A 20,946-nucleotide genomic window follows, 5' to 3' on the forward strand; every position below is an offset into this window, starting at 1 on the left:
TTATACATTTAATGTATCCTATTTAAAGACAGTTTTTTATTGTTTTCCTATTCTTTTGGTATGTTTCTCTTTTTATTATGCAAATGAAGATAAAAGCCGTCTGCAAAATTTTTTAATACCCTTACTCAGCACAAAACAAACCTTCCAGTCCTATTTTCCCTTTATCTTTAAATTTTCTGGTTGCTTAAATGCCAAAGTCTGGGAACCACTGCATCACAGTGGCCCTAGCTGTGGGCCAGAGAGGAAAGCTCCAGAAAGGTGAGCCTCAATACTACTGCCTGAATATCCAGGGTGCTGGGAAAACACACAAGCTCCAAAGGCTGCCTCTATTGGATCACGTTCTGGCTCTGTTCGGGGTGGAGTCTGAAAAGTTGCATTAATAGCATGTTCTTGACTGATGCTGATGCTGCCCATCCAGGACCACACTGCGAGAATCACTGAGTTACTCAAGCCAATCCCATGAATCCTACCTCCCTTGTCAGTGACTGGTCCAGACAGGGCAATATGAACCAACTGTGATCTGGGGTGGAGCAGGCACACGAGGGACAGGGAAGGCCATCTGGGAAGGCTTTATCCCCCATGAGAAAAAGAGTTAATGAGAGGAGCAACTCCCCTTCCTGCTTTCCAACATTGCTGTGTGAAGATGAGGCGGCAGCCAGGCCATGACCAGTCTAACTATGGCTGGGAAGGACACAAGTCAAGGAGCCCACAGATTTTCCTTAGAATTGAGAGCATTTGATTTCACTGTGCTCAAAGTGAAGCTGAATGGAAAAATTAGTATTTCTCTTCATGCTTCTGAGTACAATCTGGTGAGGACACTGCTGTCGAACGTAGGGTTCCACGGCAGAGCTCCTCCCCAAGATTTACGTGTTGTGTGGGTGTATGTATGCATGTGTTTGACAGAGCCAACTGACTGCTGAAGGCATTCTGATATCAGAGTATTCACTAGTATAGATATCATTTTATTAGTCCCCAGAAGGCGGGTGAGAAGGCGGTGGCTTCCCCACACCTCTCTGGTTCTTATGGATCTGTGGTAAAATGATGCAGAGAATTGAGGTCAGCTGCAGGATCAGTGTGGTTCATACAGACCTCTGTAGGAATGCAATGATACCTTCTGTTATTTTATAAATCACGAACCCTATTAGAAGTAAGGAAGGAAGGCTAACGTAAAGGAAGGCTGACAAAGGATTTTTATAAGGCTGACATATGGCCCACTTTGATGTTGTAATATATCCTAGGCTCTGTCAACAATTTAAAATGTAAGAATCATTGTCTGGCTCTATGCCACCCTCAAAGGGCTCTGCATGGGATGTTATAATCTTCTTCCCTTAAAGAATAAAATTTTGACCGGTTTTGAACTGGCAGTCAGGCCTTTCGGGAGCCATGAGGTTCTCCCGGGTTTCATCAAAGGCTGCTAGGATCCAGCAGGCTTGGGGAGGCACGTGTTCTTCTGAGCCTCGCAAAGTTGCACTGAACACATCTAAATGCCCCAAACTGTCCACCTGCTGTGCACTCCAAAATCTGGCTAGCAGGCCGCAACCTCTGTAAAGGATACAACCCCTATTGGGAAACAAGAGTTCATACGTGAACTTGAGAGCAGTTGAGTTCGTGAGTAACGGGTTGGGAAACCAACCACTAACTTGTGTACAAGGGGAAGAATGTGCCTTCGGTCCTACCTTACCACATATCACAGCCAATATGACCCATCTGTATATAATTTTGCACCAGCATCACTTTAAGGTAAAGCAGTAAGGATAGGGTCACTCATTAGATACTGGGCCGCAACCATCAAAACCATTTTTTTTTCTATTTTTATCTCCAAGAATGGTAAGTGATTAACATGCTTTGACATGGGGCGCCTGGGTGGCTCAGTCATTAAGCGTCTGCCTTCGGCTCAGGTCATGGTCCCAGGGTCCTGGGATCGAGTCCCACATCGGGCTCCCTGCTCTGTGGGAGGCCTGCTTCTCCCTCTCCCACTCCCCCTGCTTGTATTCCCTCTCTCGCTGTGTCTCTCTGTCAAATAAATAAAATCTTTAAAAAAAAAAACATGCTTTGACATATTGGAGGTCAAAACCAAATTCACTGATGTAGGTGGTTATCGGTACTCTGGATGAATGCACGTCCGTATACATCCTGCCTGTCCTCATGTGACCTTGTCATGAGTTATGGATGACATTGGGAGGATCAGCATTGCTAACCAGTGTTTATGAAAACATCAGGGGATGATGTGTAGGAAAGCCCGGACGGTGAAGCAGTGAAGACATTTGAGAGTCAACCCATCACAGTCACGTGAACTTACATGAAATCCACAAACACAGCATAAAGCCTTGCACAGAGTCATAGTGAAGACCGAATTATTAGGAGTGATAGCACAGGAGATTATGCAGCATGTCCCCCAAAAGGCAGAGGTAGTTTATGTTCCCATTCTGCAGATGAGGTGGCAAAGACACCTCGCTTGTCCAGATGACCACAGCTACTAAGTAGTCTAGCCTGGGCACCCGACGCCTGGTTAAGACAGTGCCTACGAGGTGCCAGGAAGTATGCTGAGCACTTTCCATGTTCTAATCTATGAATCCCAATCAGAACACGAGGAGGCCAGTAGTGTCCATTTACAGATAAAATTATAGCAGGAAGACTGGAGGCCGTTATCCTTCCCAGGTTACAGATAAAGAAACCAAAGGTCAAAGAGGTTGCGTAATTGGCCAAGGTGACGGAGCTACTAAGATTTGGAGTTAGGAACCCCATGGCTTTGACTGACTTTGACTTTTGGTCCGGTTTCGAAGCCAGGCCATCTGGCTCCAAAGCCTGTGTTCTCAGCACGCTGAAGTCGCTCTTACTCTGGAGTCACATGGTCTGACTTTGAATCAGGTCTCTACTCTTAACTAGCTGGGCCACTCTGAACGAGTTACTTAACTTCTCTGTGCCTAAATTTCTTCATCTGCAAAATGGGAACAGTGACAGTTACCCAGCTTCTAGAGTTGTGGAGGTGATTGATTATCAGCTGATGATTTAGCATCTAGGAAGCACTTAGAACAGAGTTTGGGACAGAAAGAAGTGCTCAATTAGCTAATGCGATGATTAATCACTAAGCTATAAAGTTTCTCATAGCATTTAAAAGATGGCTTATGTAATTAAAATGTGATTTACACTTAACTGTTCCAGAATGCATGCATTTGCATAGAGCAAGGAATACTTACATTTTGTCATCTGCTTTCTTTCTAGAATAATGAGTTCCAAGCCCTGAGGGGTCTACAGAGACCCCTCAGGGGAATCGCTGTAAGAGGCAGTGGACGGCAGGTGGGATTCAGACCTCCTCCACTTAACGTGTACTGGATAGAGGATTCTACACGTAAGAGAAGTTGGAGAACCACTGGTTTCAAGGACTACTGTGGGGTCACGTGGTTGCTTCTGTATGGGACCATGGATATAAGTCCCCACAGTCGTAAAACGCAGGACATCAGCTCTGCTGGGCTGAGGCTGGTGACTACGACCCCCTAGGGCACACCCAGAGAGGGGACAGTGAGGGACAACACAACACTCTTCTCGGCTTCAGTATACTGCTCTTATAAGAAGGACGAGTCAGATTACGGAGGGACGTGAGAGTCCAACAGAGGAATTCAAACAGAGTGAACTGACAGCTTCTGAGCAGAGACATGTCACAAAGCAGTCCTTTCGGAAGAATAATCTGGTTGTGTCGAGTAGGACCAACTGGAATGGTCAAACCGTGGCATTACGGGGGTCAGTGAGGAGGCTGCTGTAGGACTCCAAGCAAACAGCGGTGACAATGTCAAAGCCGGGTGGTGGTGACTGTCTATCTAAGGGTCATGGGAACTGGAGAAAGAAAGAGACCTGGCCACACTTCAAGATAGGGATGGAGTTGAGGAATAAGTCAAAATAAGAGCTTGGTTGCCTCGGGAGAGTGGTGGGCTCACGTTCAAAGAAGGTGCGAGAAGAACATGACATGGGCTTGATGGGGGGGGGGGTGTGGGCTGGGGGTGTGGAACACGAGCTGCCCCCTAGCTGGCCACTTACATACACCCAGCCGGCAGCTTGGGCGAGGTTTGGAAATCTTCCGTGTTGCCTGGACGGCGAAATTGTTAGTTCTGTGCTGGGCTTCGCGAGGAACCAGGAAAGCAGAGAGCATGAAGGGCTCCGGGGAAGGCCCACAGGGGCGGAAGGGTCCGAGAAAAATATACAACAGCTGAGATTGCCCCCAACTTTTTGATCCGTTGCTCCGCCGCCCCTGGCTGCCCGACAGCTCTATTTCTCAGGAGAGCCGCTGCCCCCCTTCGGTCTTCGGGCGGGGTGGGACAAGGAGCCGCGGGGCTGCAGGAATGAACAGATCTACCCTCCTTACAAGGGAGGACAGGGTGGGGTGGGCACGGGCACAGGGGGGAGGTAAAGAGAACACGCAGCCCGTCGCAGGAAGAGGAACCACCCAGCCCTGGATGTGTAAAAAGTCTTACGACTTGAATAATTTCTCCCCTCTAGACAGAACCTCTTACCCCAAAGGGAGGCTCTCAGGTCTGCAGCGTCCACTGGTAGACAAACAAAAGAGATTTACCAAATGAGCAAGTATCCGAATTGAGCAGTGTGCCGAACACCAATCTGTGAGTTATGGATGAAAAACCAAAAACACCCAGATTTGCTAATTCCCAGATTCCTGTGATGCCATCCCTCCCAGATGGCCCCTTTTCTCTCCAGAGCCATACTCTTCTTGCGGGTGTGTGCACGTATGTGTGTCTTTCCCCTAGAAACACAGCTACTCCCATTTTGCTGAACTGCATTGTGTGTTAAATCTGTTCTAATCCCTCTCCCCCACCCCGCACCCCATTCCACCCTTCTCATCCCCCTTGAGCAGAGAGACGAAAAACTAGGAGCCTGTGGTTTACAGCCATCTCCCAAGATTCCTTATCTGCCAACACTCCTACGGGGCTGCTACGGAGAATATGTGGAAACGATTTTGTAAAGGGATCAAAGAAAAAAAATAACTCAGTGAAAACACAACATCGGCTTTCTGGAGGGTTGTCCCTGGAAGGCCAGGAGCTGCACCATCTCCCTCTCCTTTTCCTCATTCTCCATCCCATGTGGTGTGTGAGCCATATGGAACTGTCCCTTCCGTAGGACAAAGTTGGGCCCTAATCGGCCATTTCCAATGGTTCCAGCTAATACATTTTCAAACTGGTTAAAATTAGCATCCAGGGAGAATGGGGGTGGGGGGGGTGTTTGGAGGGAGGGTCAGGTGGGGGAGGGGAGTGGAGAAGGGGTTGTTGCTCAGCAACCAGAGCCTGGACACCCCCCCCACCACCACACCATAGCCCCAGACGGCCTCTTCCCCTTACCCCATGCCGGGATGAGCTGTCTGGTCCAGGAGCTGCGTGCGCTTGTGTGTTGGGGGGTGGGGGTCCCTGGATGACTGCATCAATCTGCTAGACCCTGACACTCCTCCCTCCATCACTGCCCCACAGGGAGACTGTGAGTTTCTTTTGTTCTCATCCAGAGCACAGCTCACCAATTTCTCCGTCACAGCCCTCGCTGGCGCGAAGGGAGACATACGGGTCCCTCCGTCCTTGCCAAGAGGGAGACTCGTTAGCTGCTTGTGTCACCCAAGGCTGTGTGTCATGGACTATTTCTCATTCCGCCAGGCCACTAAATGAACGTTGGATTACACGTAGAGTTAGCCTTGTGGTATCTGCCTCTAATCTATACCTTAGCATTGATTTGCTTCGTCCTGTGCCTTTAAAATGTTAAATATGACCGGCCACCCGCAGGGGCCCGGAAGACATCTGTCTGGCTCATTTGGGGGAGGACCCGGCTTTGCAAAGAGCCGAAGAAATGATGAGAGCAATCGTGGTGAAGTCTGAGGTCAGCCCAAAGCAGTGCTGTCCGACACCTTTCTGGCTCTCGTTCCGTGAGGCGGCCGGGTGGCCTGGGAGGTCCCGGCAGAAGGTTCCTCCCACCGAGGCCCTCAGTCTGCTTCCAGCCCCTGCACACGGCTCCCCACTCATGGCTGACACCGTCCCTCCTGCTGAAGTCAGACCAGACAGGAGCAGATGGCAGACCCGGCTCACGCTTCAGCGGCTGGGCCAGCAAGCAGAGAAGGCTACCCTTCCCAGTTGCGCAGATAGGGAATCGGCTCTGCTTTTTTCTTTCTTCTTGGCCACACGTGCTTTGGGGGAATCCCTGGTTTACTTGGTAGAAAACAGTGCCTTGTATTTTTTTTTTTTTTTTTTTTAACAGAAGAACATCCTTAACCACGGAAGCAGCGGAGGATGGTGTGAGGGTGAGCGTGCACACATAGAGAGAACCTGAGTCTGTTCATTTATTCTAGTAGCACTATAAGAGTACCAGATTTTTTATCGTTGGTGTTTTTTTTTTTTCTTAAAGCCCATTATAGGCCAGAATATTTACTTTGCCCTCCATGCTGCTTGACTCAGGGACCAGAGTATCTTACTGAACCTCTAAGCGGGAGTATCACCAGCACGGCCGTCAGACAGAGAAAAATGATCAGAAGGTTCTACCTGTTGTGGCTTGTTTCTTCCACACCTGATGCCCCGAGGCGGACACCTGATGTGGAAATCCTTCACCACGTGTGCCCATGTTCAGATCTTCACCAGACAGATGAGGAACTTAGCTCAGAGACATGAAATGACCTGGGTAAGCCCATCTTCGGTTCTAGACTTGAGATGGGGGTCGAAGCCTTTAATTCCAGTTGTTTCTGACAGCACAGTGGCCAGCAGAGTGGCCACATTACAGGCGGACTCTCCCACGTCCCGGGTCTTTATTATACATACTTATTACAGTGCAGAGCAAAAAGGTCAGGGTGTACCCTGTGTTCAAGCTGTATATACTACGACTATGTGACCTCAAGCGAGTTATCTGACCTTCCTGAATTTCTGTTTCCTCATCTGAATTAGCGCCGGCTTTACACAGTCGACATAAATATTAGATAAGATACGCCCCAATGACACTCTATGAGGAACTATAAAATGTGGTCCTTCTTGCGGAGGACATCCAGCATTAAAGCTGGGTAATTTGACTGTATCCACAATCTTTTCTCTTGTTTAAATGATCTTCTCTCCACCCTTTAGAGATAGCTGTCCAACAGAAATACAATGTCAGCCACAAATGTGAGCCCAGTATGGAATAAAAATGTGTTAGTAGTCCTATTACACAAGGTGTGATTAATTTCAAGGATGTATTTCCTTTACCTAATTATTATACCCCAAAATATCTCATTTTCAACATGGAATCATCAATACAAAAATTGTTAATAAAATGTTTTACTTTTTGTTTTTCATAGAAGACCTTCAGAATTGGGTGTGTATTTTACACTTCGGGTCAGTGTGGACTGCCCACGTTTTGAACGCTGCCGCTGCATAACACAGTCCAGCTCCAGATCCTTCCTGATGTTTCTGTCCCACCGGCTTTCTCAGAATTAAGGATACCGTGTCATGTACAACAATAACCCAGGAAAGAGTTCTCATTCTCCTGGAAAAAAGCTGAGGTTTGCGCCACTTCTCAGAATCACAGAACACTCTGTTCCTCTATTTTAACATAAGTGGATGGTGATAAAAGGGCTGCCAATGGCCACAGAGACTGGGTCAGACCTGGCGGGCCGCGGATGCTGGTGACATCACGGGGCAGCTTCCCAAACAAAACAAAAAGTGGGGTTCGTTGAGGCAACTGGGGGGTGGAGAGGATTCTGATTTGCAAAGCTCTATCATCGGAGGGAAGAATTCCTGCCAACAGAGCGTAACATCTACTCATCTATGGGGTTGGGGCAAAGCCCTGAAACGAGGAGAAGGCACACGTCTGTTTTTCACATGCTAGCTTGTCTTCCTGTGAGAAAGGGTGCCACATAATGTCATAAGCCTCAAGAGAACATAATAAGGAAGGGCCACACCTCAGCCATTCCAATCAAGTGAAAATCTATTCTATTTTTAAGAGATTCAAGAGAAAGAGCCCGGGATCTTCCTTATTAACTGCTTCCAGGATTCCATCTACTGTCCCTCACTGTCAGGAAATTCTTCTTGGTCTTACTTAAATTATCCTCACTAAGGCTAACACACATTTCCCTTTCTTGGCTTTCGAAATGCTCGCCTAAATATGCAGGGGAAAAAATGGAGAAACTTATTCTAAAGAAATAGCCCTAGGAAGATAAGACTTGAGAATTTTACTTTACTACAAAACATTCAAGACACACTCCTAGCTGGCTACAGAAGCATCAGGAAGAGGCTGACAGAGAGACATGCATGACGGCAGCCTCTCTCATTCTGATGCAGGCTTTTTCGAGTACAATTATGATTGGCTGAAACAATTCTGGGTGACAGGGCAAATGACACTGTCTCACGTTGGATGGGAGGGTGATGTGGCTGGAACCTGCCGCACATAGATGACCGAGGTTGGAGGCTTGGTTTTGTTGCTGAAAGCTCCCATCATCGTTCCCACTGTCCTTAAGTGGAATTTAAGGACTTATGGAGTCACGTGATAATACTGTGGGTACCAGGGACCTGGCTGTGGATTTTGAGATGAACCTTTCAAATATCAAATCCCAGTGCGTGCACGCTTGACCTTTTCCCTTTTCCTGTGAGGGTAATGTGGGATTTACTCAGGGCAGTCAGGGATTTGGAAGCATAGATTCTGCTCAGTAATCTCAAAGGGCTTTATAAGAAGCATTAAATGTTGGGATTATGGCCATTTTGCTCTATATCCCGAAGAAGGGAAATGCTATAGTCACAGGGACCAGGTCTACACCACCACAGGAAATGATCTGTATGGGTGTCTGGTTACCAGAATCCTTCTGGGGGGAGGGAATCCTTGGTAGGTGTTGATTCCAAGTCACCTTGCTCCTCTTTCAGGCTGTTGGAGTTTTGCGAGGTGTGGCCTTCGATGCATCTCTTACCCTAATGCTGGCTGAAAAACTCGGACCTCCCACCTCTGCCACTATTTCTAATGTCAGCCACTCTTGTGTAAACCCGCTTGCCCTCTGTGGGAGAGAAACACTTCCTCCAAACCTGCCTGTGCATCTTACAAACCTTGTCGGGTCAATACCCACCCCGTCCCATCTCTGCAACTCCAGATCACAAGACTGAGAAGGGTGTTTCTTCATCCAAGGCTTGTTACAAATACTCTGAAATTATTATTCAGAGCAGCAACAGTAAAACCTTCCGCACCTAATATACTTTGGTGACTAAAGTATAAATGAATCTGCAAGGTTGTCACTCTGTGGACTTACGGTATCAAAAAGAAAAGTATGGGATCCAAATGCTTTGTTCTATGAAAAACCTAGCATGGGTCCAAACGAACTCGAGAAGAGGGATTCCCTTTAGAAAAGGATTTTGTCAAGAGAACATAATCCGGGACAAGGGAACTTTGTAGAGGAGAAAGAAAAGTCATATTTAACTTGGTGTTTGTCCAATAGTTTTAACCTTGCTCCTCTATGTTCTGCTGAAGTCCGCTTTGTAATCATGCCGAAAGGAGTTTAGAAGTGTTCCTTTTTTTTTTTTGTCTATAGTTTTTTTGTGCGAAACTAAATCCCCTGCCAAGCAATTGGTTCTACGACAAAAAGTCCTTTGGGGAAATAATACCAAGGCATTTTAGGATTAGCCCATTCTTTCATTCCGTAAGGATTTGTTTAGTGACATTTGTGCCAGGCATTTGGCTGGGTGCTGGGGATACACAGGGATCACAACGCAGACCCTGCCCTCAAACCGTTGGCGGCTCTGGGCAACAGAATAAACAGGCAGGGACAGTGAGCTGTGACACTGAGTTGTGACAGTGCAGTGAAAGGGACCCATGGGGGAGGGGGCGCAGTGTCTTCTAAGCTGTGAATTGGAGGCTTAACAGAAACAGAAGCAGAGTTCTAGAAAGAGGAAGTAACACGTGACTTGTGTGGGCAGAGTAGGACTTCTCTTGCTTGGCCTAATTCAACATCTTCTGGATTGTGAAAGGCTGAGGATGAGCCTTCCAAAGTTGCGCACAGCAGTAACTAAATATCTTTTCTGTGATTCAGGTTCACTTCCAATGCCCTGGTTCACATCTTCCCGGAGGAGGCTGGCCGACAGACTATAACTTCACTGCCACTTGAGGTCCCATTTCCTCTTTCAGAGAGTGGCTACTTTCTAAGCCTCTAAGTGTTGATATATATTTTTTAAAAAAAGCATCTTAAAAACACTGGACCACTCACCTATAAACTCTTCATGCTGATTCTTAACAACTGAAAGCTCCAAATGCTTTGTCAGTGATTTTGCTAACGGAAGAGATCCTGCTCACTTTACAGTTCCTGTCTCCTGCCTCACCTCACCCCCCAAATCCAAACCACAAGTTTGACTCTTAATAAGACTGTAAGTCTTGGAATCTAGCCTAATAAGGACATAATCCAAAACATGGAAGAACTCTGTACCCATGGGTAAATTAATGACAGTGTTTACTGATAGTAGCAGAAAAACTGTAAAACAAACAAAAGCCTTAAATGTGCCCAAATGAGTGAACGATTAGATAATAATAGTATATCCGTTTTTGGACTTTATGCTGATATTAACAAAGATGAACCTATAGTAACTTGGAAAATGCCAACGAAAGACAATGTTAGGTGGAAAAATAAAATAGAATTACATGCATTATGATTACAACCACGTAAGAAATAGAAATCTGAAAAATGCTGGAAAGAAATTTGCTGAAATGAGACTAATAGGTAAATGAGTGGGCTGTGATTATGAGCTTTTTCCTACTTTCTGTTTCCTACGTTGCCTTTATAATTTAAATCTAATTTCAAGTATTAACTCCTTCAGGTTAGCAATTTGAACATTTTCCAAATCCAAGCAGTATATACAAGGGGACGTGAGATAAGAGTATTTCTACGCATATCTTCCCATTGTGACAGTATCGTCCCCCCCCCAGTGAATGAGCATGCAGGTGTCATTTCAACCTACCACCGAAGAACTACAGATTCTTGGGCAAAATATTATGGATAATGAGAAGCACTGCTCTAAAAGTTTGATAGACATTTGAGGATTTCAAGCAAATACAGTTCTGAAAGTTGGAGTCAAACAACAGATTTGGAATTAAGTTCTTTAAATCAAGTTGGGCAACTCTGCGATTCTTCAGGGCTCTAGGTATAATGATGATTTCTTTCGAGAGTAAGCTGAACGAGGCCAGGATCTATGATTCTAATACAGCTCTGACTTCTTTGACTCTGATGGGTGGGTGCAAAATTTGTAGATGGACTGACTGATTCCCTGTGTGTCCACGGACACATAGATGTTCCAGAGTGATGCAACGAGGACACATGGGATGGGGGTTACTCGGCCCCTGAAGGGGAGACAGAGCCAAGAGATTGCCTCTCTTTCCCCACACCTACGGAAGATTCACTTGGAAACAGCAAATGGTTTTCCACCCCTCTCTGAGCAGGAAAGATGACCACATCAGTTCTAGTTGCAGCAAGAGTTATTTACATTATATTCTAGTTAATTCCGGCAAGTAGAAATTGCTAATGGCAGTTGCGGAATTTCCTTTTCTTTTTTTTTTTTTTAAAGATTTTATTTATTTATTTGAGAGAGAGAGAGAGCACATGAGAGGGGGGAGGGTCAGAGGGAGAAGCAGGCTCCCTGCCGAGCAGGGAGCCCGATGCGGGACTCGATCCAGGGACTCCAGGATCATGACCTGAGCTGAAGGCAGTCACTTAACCAACTGAGCCACCCAGGCGCCCGCGGAATTTCCTTTTCTAGAGATTTGCAACAATAGGTTAGATATACATCTGGCCTTGAATGCCTTAGGCGTGGTGTACAAAGAAACAGAATGAACAAAAATAGCACTCACACGCACAAAAATACCATGGTGTGCCGCCCTTCTCTCCTAGATTCTACCAGATACCGATTAAAAACTGTTTATATCGTCCCCCACCCATCAGCTGAATCGAAGTCCAAACCACATAAGCCTTGGAAGAAACTCAGAACGTTGGCCAAAAGTCAGTTACCTGCACTAGCAGTTCCAGCTTCCTGTCATCAAGAAGATGTACTTGACATCGACGGCCCTCCGTCATCTACGAAGAAAGACAAATGATGGTCACTGAGAGTCTGACAGCCTGACGCATCTCCCATTCAATAATTTCATCACACACATTAGGGACAGATTTCAGTATCCAGGCTCTGCCACCGTGTCCCCCTTACTGAGCACCTGGGAGCAGATGAGCACCCCTCTGGCAATTGCATCTGATTTCTGTGAAGCTTCTTTCTCCACAGGATTTCTGTGCTAATCGTTTATTACCTAGTCCTGACAGTACTTTCCCCGGTGACAGAGGAACCCGGGAGCTAAACACTCACGGCTAAACCTGACCCCTCACCCTTGCACCTTTTGCTACGCACACACTGCTGGCAGTGTAAGAGAGAGAGAGAGAGCGCGGACAGGCATCGTTGGGTCGTGGCCCCACCGGGTCTTGGGTGCGTTCATCTCTGCAGCCCCGTCTCATATACAAAAGCGAGTGGGCTGAGCCCAGGGAAATGCAGCTGAAATGTTTAATCGCCGGCTTTCTGGAAGGAAGAAGCCTTCATTTGTAGCATTTGCTGGAGCCCTGGCGACACTCTCAGAGGAAATCCTTTGAAGAATGAGGCTTCCCTTCGATGTCAGCCGGCCACTAACCGAAACTTGTCTTGCTACACTCCAGATAGCTTCCCTGGTTCTGATTTCAAGCTACTGTCCTGACAACATATCTCCTACACATACAGTAACCTTAAATAGCCCCAGGGGCAAGGTGATAGTAGAGTCAAATAATGAGGAAATTTTCCATCCGTCAGTGATGGGTTTTGAGTATTTATTACCTCTGTTTTTAATGTAAGGTACTTACCTCTAAATTTATAGAATTTAATTTTAATAATGGTTCTGTTTTTACCACTGGCACACAGAAGTCTCAAAAACGTACCAACGGGCTCTCACAGCAGGTAAGAGCTGGCTCCAACACCACTGTCTGGACCAGAAGACCCAGAAGGTTCTGTCCAGCCCTCGTATTTTCTATGACTCCGTAGCCACCACTGAAACCACCTTCTTTTTGCCCAGCTAGCAGCCACTTCATGCAGATCAAGGGGAGGGAAGCAGGTGGGCAGATCCTGGCCCTTCTCATGAGTGCTTTCTCCAGGAACAATGCAATAGAGATCATCTTCTCTTCCTGTACAACAGGGATTATCCTCTAACCATCAGCATGTCCAAAGCTGGCATGGACTCTGGTGGGAAAATCCTCTTATTCCTTCCTCAGAAGAAGCCAACCCCTCCAACTACCATCGAGTCAAATTTCCCTAGTTATGGGATCTTTTTTTTTTTTTTTAAGATTTTATTTATTTATTTGAGAGAGAGAGAATGAGAGAGAGCACATGAGAGGGGGGAGGGCCAGAGGGAGAAGCAGACTCCCTGCCGAGCAGGGAGCCCGATGCGGGACTCGATCCAGGGACTCCAGGATCATGACCTGAGCCGAAGGCAGTCGCTTAACCAACTGAGCTACCCAGGCGCCCTAGTTATGGGATCCTAACCCATATGGCACACCCTGCTTGGATGGGACCAAAAGAAATGTCTCTTGAATCTGAGTTAGAAGAATGACTCAGCAGTCCCCAGCTCTGAGAAAAAGCACCAAGAGAAGTTTTACATACCCATAGGCACTCCAACAGAGGTTAAAATAGAGTTAAAACCCAAGGAAGGCTTCAGTCCAAAGGTCTGCCATTTTGCACATATAAGCCGAAGCCGGCGGCCATGGACGTGAGACCGGTCTATGACAAGTCCTTATTCATTCTTTGGACTCTTAACTGTCGGTGTTAACTGCCTTAAAAGGAGAGAGGGCTCAAATCCCATTAGAATCTACCAAGTGTGCACATAGGAGGCATCCTAGCTGACTGACTTCATTTAAAAAATCCGTCAGCTTCAAAAAATACCCAAGTGGGACAACATCATGATAAAAAGCTCCTGCACAGCAAAGGAAACCATCAACAAAGTGGAAAGCAATCTACTAAATAGAAGAAAATACTTGCCAATTATATATCTGATAAAGGGCTAATACCTAAAATATATAAAGAACTCAGATGACTCAATAGCAAAACCCCACACAATCCTAGTATAATGGACAGAGAATCTAAATAGACATTTCTCCAAAGAAGACATCCAGATGGCCAATAGACACACCAGAAGATGCTCGACATCACTCATTGTCAGGGAAATGCAAATCAAAACTAGAATGAGCTATCAACCTCATATGTGTTAGAATGGCTATTATCAAAAAGACAAGAAATAACAAGTGTTGAGGTGGATGTGGAGAAGAGGGGAGCCTCGCACAGATGGAGGGTCCTTTAAAAATTAAAAACGAAGCCACCATATGATCCAGTAATTCCACTTCTGGGTATTTATCCAAAGAAGAGGAGAATACTCATTCAAAAAGATAAATGTACCCCCATTTTCAAGGCAGCATTCTGTATAACAGATAAGACACAGAAGAAACCTAAGTGTCCATGGGTGGATACATGGATAAAGAATACGTGGTGTATATATACAGTGGAATACTATTCAGCTGTAAGAAAGAAGGAAATCTTGCCATTTGTGACAACATGGATGGACCCTGAGGGCATTATGCTAAGTGAAATTAAGTCAGAGAAAGACAAATGATCTCATATGTGGAATCTAAACAAATAAACAAAACACCAAATTCGTGGATACAGAGCACAGATTGGTACTTGCCAGAGCTGGGGGGTCAGGGGGTTGAGGGAAATCAGTGAAGTGGGTCCAAAGTTCAAAAGATACAAATTTCCAGCAGCTCAGTTCTTAATGGAAAGAACCCAAGGTTAACACAGTGGAAGTTCAAGGAAGAAAAGTGCTACAACCACCCAGCATATTACTTTGAAATTCCTTTAAAGACATTTATTACAGGTTTCAGAAAATTCTCTGAAGGGTGGGGACAGAGGAGAATTAAAAAAAAAAATGCTGCTGGTCCTTAGTATCTTTAGAACACAAAGTTTTGAGCTTCCTTTTATCGTAAAAAGCTAAGGATATAAACACATTCTTGACTTCCTTACCCACATTCTAATAAATTTGACAAAAATAAAGGGAAATTGGTATCACCAAGATATTACTGTATCAAATGAAGTTTTAACTGCAATAATAAAGAGGTAGATACCATTTTCCCAAAATATTTCAGAGCACACAACGCGTGACGTGACACTGAGTTCATGCCCGTACCTAGGAGTTTACTGTGAGGCTCTCATTTTCATCTGAAAAATAAAATCCTCATTCCATTAAATAATCTCACCTTATCTGCTCAGCAGTTGAAGGAATTAACTATACATCAAGATGTTAAGATCTACTCAAAGTTTTCCAAGTTCATTCTTCTCTTCCAAAAAGCCTTCAATTTTCAGTCCCGGGGAATTTATTTCTAAGCACGCTCCCTATTTGAACAGGGAATTTCTAAGCTGCCTCCCTTTGGGAAGGCACAATGTCCCTGAAAAAAAAAGCAGCCCAGAGAAGTGCGTCCAAACAGAAACTCAACTTTGAATCATCATGTTTTTGAAAGTACGCCTTTCTTTGGACGGCACTGCCGTGGTTTTTTTCTCCAAGGCGGGGATGGCCTGTCCTTCCTGACTGAAGGAAGACTGGAGTGTCCTGTTCTCATCAGTTCAGAAAAGGTTTACCCTCCTGGGTGTGTACCGGGAAAGAGTGGACATCTGTAGCTTTGTCTGGTTTTCCAGGCACACTGAAATTTTCTTTTGAATGCTAACAATTGTAAAATAATACGGCTTTGCTTGTTTTCATTTTCAGCGGCCGAGGCACAATTGCAGCGTCGGCATCCCCCTCAGAGGAAATCCTCTCGGAGAGCAGGGCTTCTGGTAGATGTCAGCTGGCGACCACTCCGACATAAATCGTCTCGCTACAATGCAATTCCATACCAAGCAGAGGCCTGCCGAAGGTGCTGTGATTCTCAAGAAATATACAGCGAAGTGTTATTTTGGAAGTGAGATGTCCATCCCATCACTCCAACTTTGCTGTTAAGACACACACTGAATCGGGAAGACTATTCATAAACAGAGAAATGCATTTATGATACTAGCTTAAGGGAGCATAGCAGAATATGAAATGCTATGTGTGTCCTATCAAGACAGCCAATAAAATTATTGTGCACTTGGACAGGAATTGGGAGGCAAAAAAATAAAATAGTTGATATGCTAGGGGAGTAGGCTTATGGGTAGTTTCCTTCCATCCCATCCAATTATGACTTAAACTTTTATTTTTTTCAGTAAAAAAAAAATGTATAAAAACAAACTTTTTTTTTTTTTTTTTTTTAAGATTTTATTTTATTTATTTGAGAGAGAGAGAATGAGAGACAGAGAGCAGGAGAGGGAGGAGGGTCAGAGGGAGAAGCAGACTCCCTGCCGAGCAGGGAGCCCGATGCGGGACTCGATCCCGGGACTCCAGGACCATGACCTGAGCCGAAGGCAGTCGCTTAACCGACTGAGCCACCCAGGCGCCCTGTATAAAAACAAACTTTATCTAGAAAAATGACTGACAGTGTTTGAGGTCAGCCATAGGAAATGGATCCTGAGAAGCTTCGTTCCCAACGATTTTGTTTTAGATTGCCTACGTTTTTAACACATCAAATCAAGTTAATTAGTTTACAACTGAGAATTACAACTGTCACACAGGTCAGAATACTGGAGACGGAAGGTCTGACACAGTCTCTCCTGGCAGGTGGAGTTAATGGGAAGCCAGCTGTGATCAGAAGTTGCTCAGGGAGCACAGAACCTGAAAAGGGGGGGCATTTATAAATATCTATGTCTGAGGGCATCTTTTCTCCACTATCCTGATATATTCCTGTTGGTGGAAGGAACCACTGCCCAAATGTGGTGGGGGAGTCCCCCCTCATTGGTAAAAAACAAATAATAACTAACTAGCAATGACAAATGCCCCCTCCATGGGGATTTTCAGATGCTTTACATGGACAAGGGCAGGCTACCGAGTTCAGCCCATGCAAGTACATTTTATTAGGAACATTTTGTCTTCAAATTCAAAACTAAGTAAACCCCATTTTAGTATGTTTTGTATTATGACCCTTTTCTCTACATATCACCTCTCCCTCCCTCTTCCTCCCTCTCTCCCTCTCTCTTAGCCACTGCGTGTCCTTTGCCAAATAAGTTACATGCTATGGTATACACACCTAGTTCCACTGTGGAAGACATTTTTGTTGAAATCTAATGCAGTTGTACAAATGACTTGTAGGGTCACCGATTCCAAGCTTAGCGATGCATGTGGCTTTCAAAAATAAAAACTCAAAAACATCTCATCAGCACGTTACTATTGTACTTCCTGAGGCACATTTATTTTTTTTATTTTTTATTTTTTTAAGATTTTATTTATTTATTTGAGAGAGAGACTGAGATAGAGAGAGCATGAGAGGGGGGAGGGCCAGAGAGAGAAGCAGGCTCCCTGCTGAGCAGGGAGCCCGATGCGGGACTCGATCCCGGGACTCCAGGATCATGACCTGAGCCGAAGGCAGTCGCTTAACCAACTGAGCCACCCAGGCGCCCCTCTGAGGCACATTTATACAGAAACAGTTATCCCTGAGGCACCGGGGAATGGGGTGAGGGCAGGGTGGACACCGGGAGGGGAAGCAGTGTTCACAGACTGCAAACACAGCTTTGAACACGCCCACTTGGTTTGTCTCTGTGCACAGTAAGTTACTATCTTGTGACTCATATTCATTTTAGAGACGGTAACTTTCTGAGACAACAACATAAGAAATATTAAAGCCTCCCTAGGATTCTATAAAGGGAAGAATTAAAATTTCCAAAACATGCTTTATTTAGAAAAGTTATTAATACTCCCCCCTCCAAAACCTGAAATCCTATCCTTTAAAATTCCACCATCCAATAGAAAACTCAGATTTCAAAAGCATCCAAGCCGAGGTCCGACCACAGAGACCAGCCTCCCCTGCTGGCCTGGTCCGTTAAACCCCGGAGCATCCCGAGGCAGCCGGGTGGGCGGATGCGCTATGGAGCACCTCACAATCCGCCCTCTGACCTGGGCCGTTCTGCGGCTCAGAAGGAAATTCCAGAAACATGACTACAACTTCCCAGTGCAGCTCACTATTGGAGCCTCTGCTCTCGGGGTCACTTCAACATGTGACTGACATTCCTCTCGCCACTTCGGTTTCCTCTCAGACTGATGAAGGCCCAACGACCCAACGAAGGTACCAGAAGGTCACAGGCTCACGAGATCTCAATCATCATCAAGCTATCACATCCAGGAGATGAATGAATGCGCTCTGTTCACAGCGGTCTCAAGAAATGCAACTCACAGTAAATATACAGAAAGGACTTCGGGCAAATTAAAATTTACTGAAAATATGCATCCATTTGTTGCTGCTCATGCTTAACTTGTACCATGGAGATGCCAGACAGAATAAATTATTATAATGTAATTTTATAACATCGTATGAGCCTCTGCCCATAATCTTTTTTTTTCTTTAAAGATTTTATTTATTTATTTGAGAGAGAGAGAATGAGAGAGAGAGAGAGAGAGAGCACGAGAGGGAAGAGGGCAGAGGGAGAAGCAGACCCCCTGCTGAGCAGGAAGCCCGATGTGGGACTCGATCCCGGGACTCCAGGATCATGACCTGAGCCGAAGGCAGTCGCTTAACCAACTGAGCCACCCAGGCGCCCGAGCCTCTGCCCATAATCTTTAAAGGTTAAAGGTATTTTGCCCACTTTTATTATAATTTTCCCCCTATTCAAGCCTACCTTTTTTGTCTTTCAGTGACATATTAAAATAACACGACAGGGGAAGGAGACACATGGTGCTAGACACCAGAAGTCTGATTCAGAGAGAATGACCTTGTCCCTGTGTCGCCCTATGTCCTCTGGCAGATTGTTTCACCTCTGTCGCGACCATGAGTCTCCTGGATGTAAAAGGACACACACAGGCACGTCCTTGAGGCTCTTGGCTGCTGAATACAGTTGTAACTTATCAAACCCAGATGAAAGTGATTACATTCACGCGGCTATCCGACGGATTATAAAAGTTGAAAAAGCCTTGCATTCTCCCAAGCTCAACCTTCCACAAGTTTGCATCTGATGAGGTCACAAGCGGGGCCAGTGCTTTACCAGAGGATCTTGGGAAAGCATGTGTTGGGGCCGCGGTTGCTCAGATCCCGCTTCTGCCTTCAGCACAAGGACCTGGAGCGTTCTCCGATAATGCGGGGAGAGAAGTCGTGGTGTCACGGGTGCACTCGGGGCTAGGGGGCTGCGCGGGGCCGCTGCTCTGGGGAGGACCCCACTGCCCGGAGGACCGCTGCCGTGTGTGATCGAGCCACAGGTCCTGGAGGACAATCCATCTCAATCTCTCCAGATGGTACTGCAGGGCAGAGGGTCAAGAAACACTAACAGTCTCTGGGCCTAAAGTTTAAAAGACGAGGAATGGACCCAGATGGGTAAGCGGTGAGGACAGCCAGGGAGCTCCAGTGATGGGCTTTGTGATCCCAGTGCAGTGGAGCTGTGAGCCAGCGCTAAGCTGCGGGCTGTGGAGGAGGAAGGGAGGAAGGGTATCCTTCCCACCTTCCAAAAAGACATTGCAATTTGAGGACAAGCTACTGATGTGGAGGTGGGACAGGTCCGCTGCAGATGTGGAAAGACAAGGTGGAGTGGGTGCCACCCAGGGCCACCGTGGGACAGGCCATCGCTGTCCTCTGTCTGAGGCCAACCCCTCTGAGTACGCCCGCAGGACACGGGCCCCGGGAGACCCAAACACACGGGCCCTGCAGGCTGGCTGTGCGTCACGGACACCAAGCCGGTGAGCAGGGCAGTAAGCTCACTTCCATGAACTCATGTGCAAGAAGCGTCCAGGGTTTTGGAAGACCCAGAGCTTTCTGCCTTTCCTTCCAACTAGCCGGATGCCTAGAGAGCAGTAACTGGATGGTCCCACTTGGGTTCTGCTGGAGCATCTTCTGCAGACAGGCTCTCCTTTATCTCCGAGTATGAGCCCTCCCTCCCCTCACTCACCACACACCTGCAGCCTTCTGCCGCCCACACTCTCTGCACCCGCAACAGAGTCTCTGAAGACAGAGAAACTTAAGCCTCTCGACAGGGAGGAGGAGAGCATCTGAAATACCTGATCGGGCCTCATTCCCTGGTCTATGTCACCAAGACAATCACGGTGCCATCCCCGTGGGGCTGCCGTGACGAGTAACTCAGTTAATGCAGGTAAAGAGTGTGGATTTCTGCTTGGTACACAGAAGGCTCTCGATCAGTATTACCTTTAGAAGTGTCCAGTCCGGGAATTCAAGGCTCCTCTGAGCAGGAGTGTCAGAGAGGCAGCAGACCATGCACCTTCACCCCCACCCCAATTCCAGAATGGCCCCAGGTGAGGCTGAGGCCTTCTGTCCACTCACACAAGATTTTTTGCTATGTGGCAAGGTGGGTGGGGGGGCTAGTGTGGACAGGCTTCATCTGGGTGGCAGTCTCCTGCCCTGAGCAAGCGTCAGGCCTTCATGGAGCAGGGCTCTGTGGGGGCCTGGCCATCCCTAGAGGGGGCACTTCATCCAGACAGGGGGCCTGGACAGCCAGTCCTTCTCCCCAGCCGCAGCGGCTCCCAGAGTCATCCTGTGCGAGCCGGCCGTCACCAACAGAGAGCTGATACAGGGAACGTGGAGAAGGCCAAAGAAAGGAGGCTGAGGAAATTCAGTGCACGACCTGTGGGTTAAGGCTGGCCGGACAGGAGGCACTGCCAGACCATAGTTGGCAACGCGAGCGGAAGAGATCAAAGCTCTTGCACCTGTTCCTCTGGGCAGGTTCAGGGTGTTATTCTGTTAATCGTCACTGTTCATAGCACAGTGTCCATGTAGATAGACAACCTTTAAAGGCGGCTGAGTGAGGTATAAACCCTGATAAAACATAACAGGCGAGGGGCGCCTGGGTGGCTCAGTTGGTT

General features: G+C 46.6%; 1 protein-coding gene across 15 annotated transcripts in view; it reads right to left on the reverse strand.

The window, feature by feature from the left end:
* The window catches only part of FRMD4A (FERM domain containing 4A), a 330,684-nt gene that overhangs the window by 176,149 nt on the left and 133,589 nt on the right, over positions 1 to 20,946 (reverse strand). For 14 of the 15 annotated variants that reach the window (XR_014145475.1, XM_081820621.1, XM_081820619.1 and 11 more), the window contains exon 2: positions 11,978 to 12,043. Coding sequence is in view for 14 of the 15 variants with exons in the window: in XM_081820621.1 (XP_081676747.1) it covers positions 11,978 to 12,043 (66 nt within the window). In the remaining variant the exon portion in view is untranslated. Of the gene's footprint in view, positions 1 to 11,977; positions 12,044 to 15,280; positions 15,946 to 17,179; positions 17,324 to 20,946 lie in introns of those variants that run through there. The other variant, XM_081820623.1, reaches the window with a different exon arrangement.

The sequence above is a fragment of the Leptonychotes weddellii genome, chromosome 5 (genome assembly GCF_054177405.1).
Source record: "Leptonychotes weddellii isolate Sample4059 chromosome 5, ASM5417740v2, whole genome shotgun sequence".
In the NCBI taxonomy this organism is placed as follows: domain Eukaryota; kingdom Metazoa; phylum Chordata; class Mammalia; order Carnivora; family Phocidae; genus Leptonychotes; species Leptonychotes weddellii.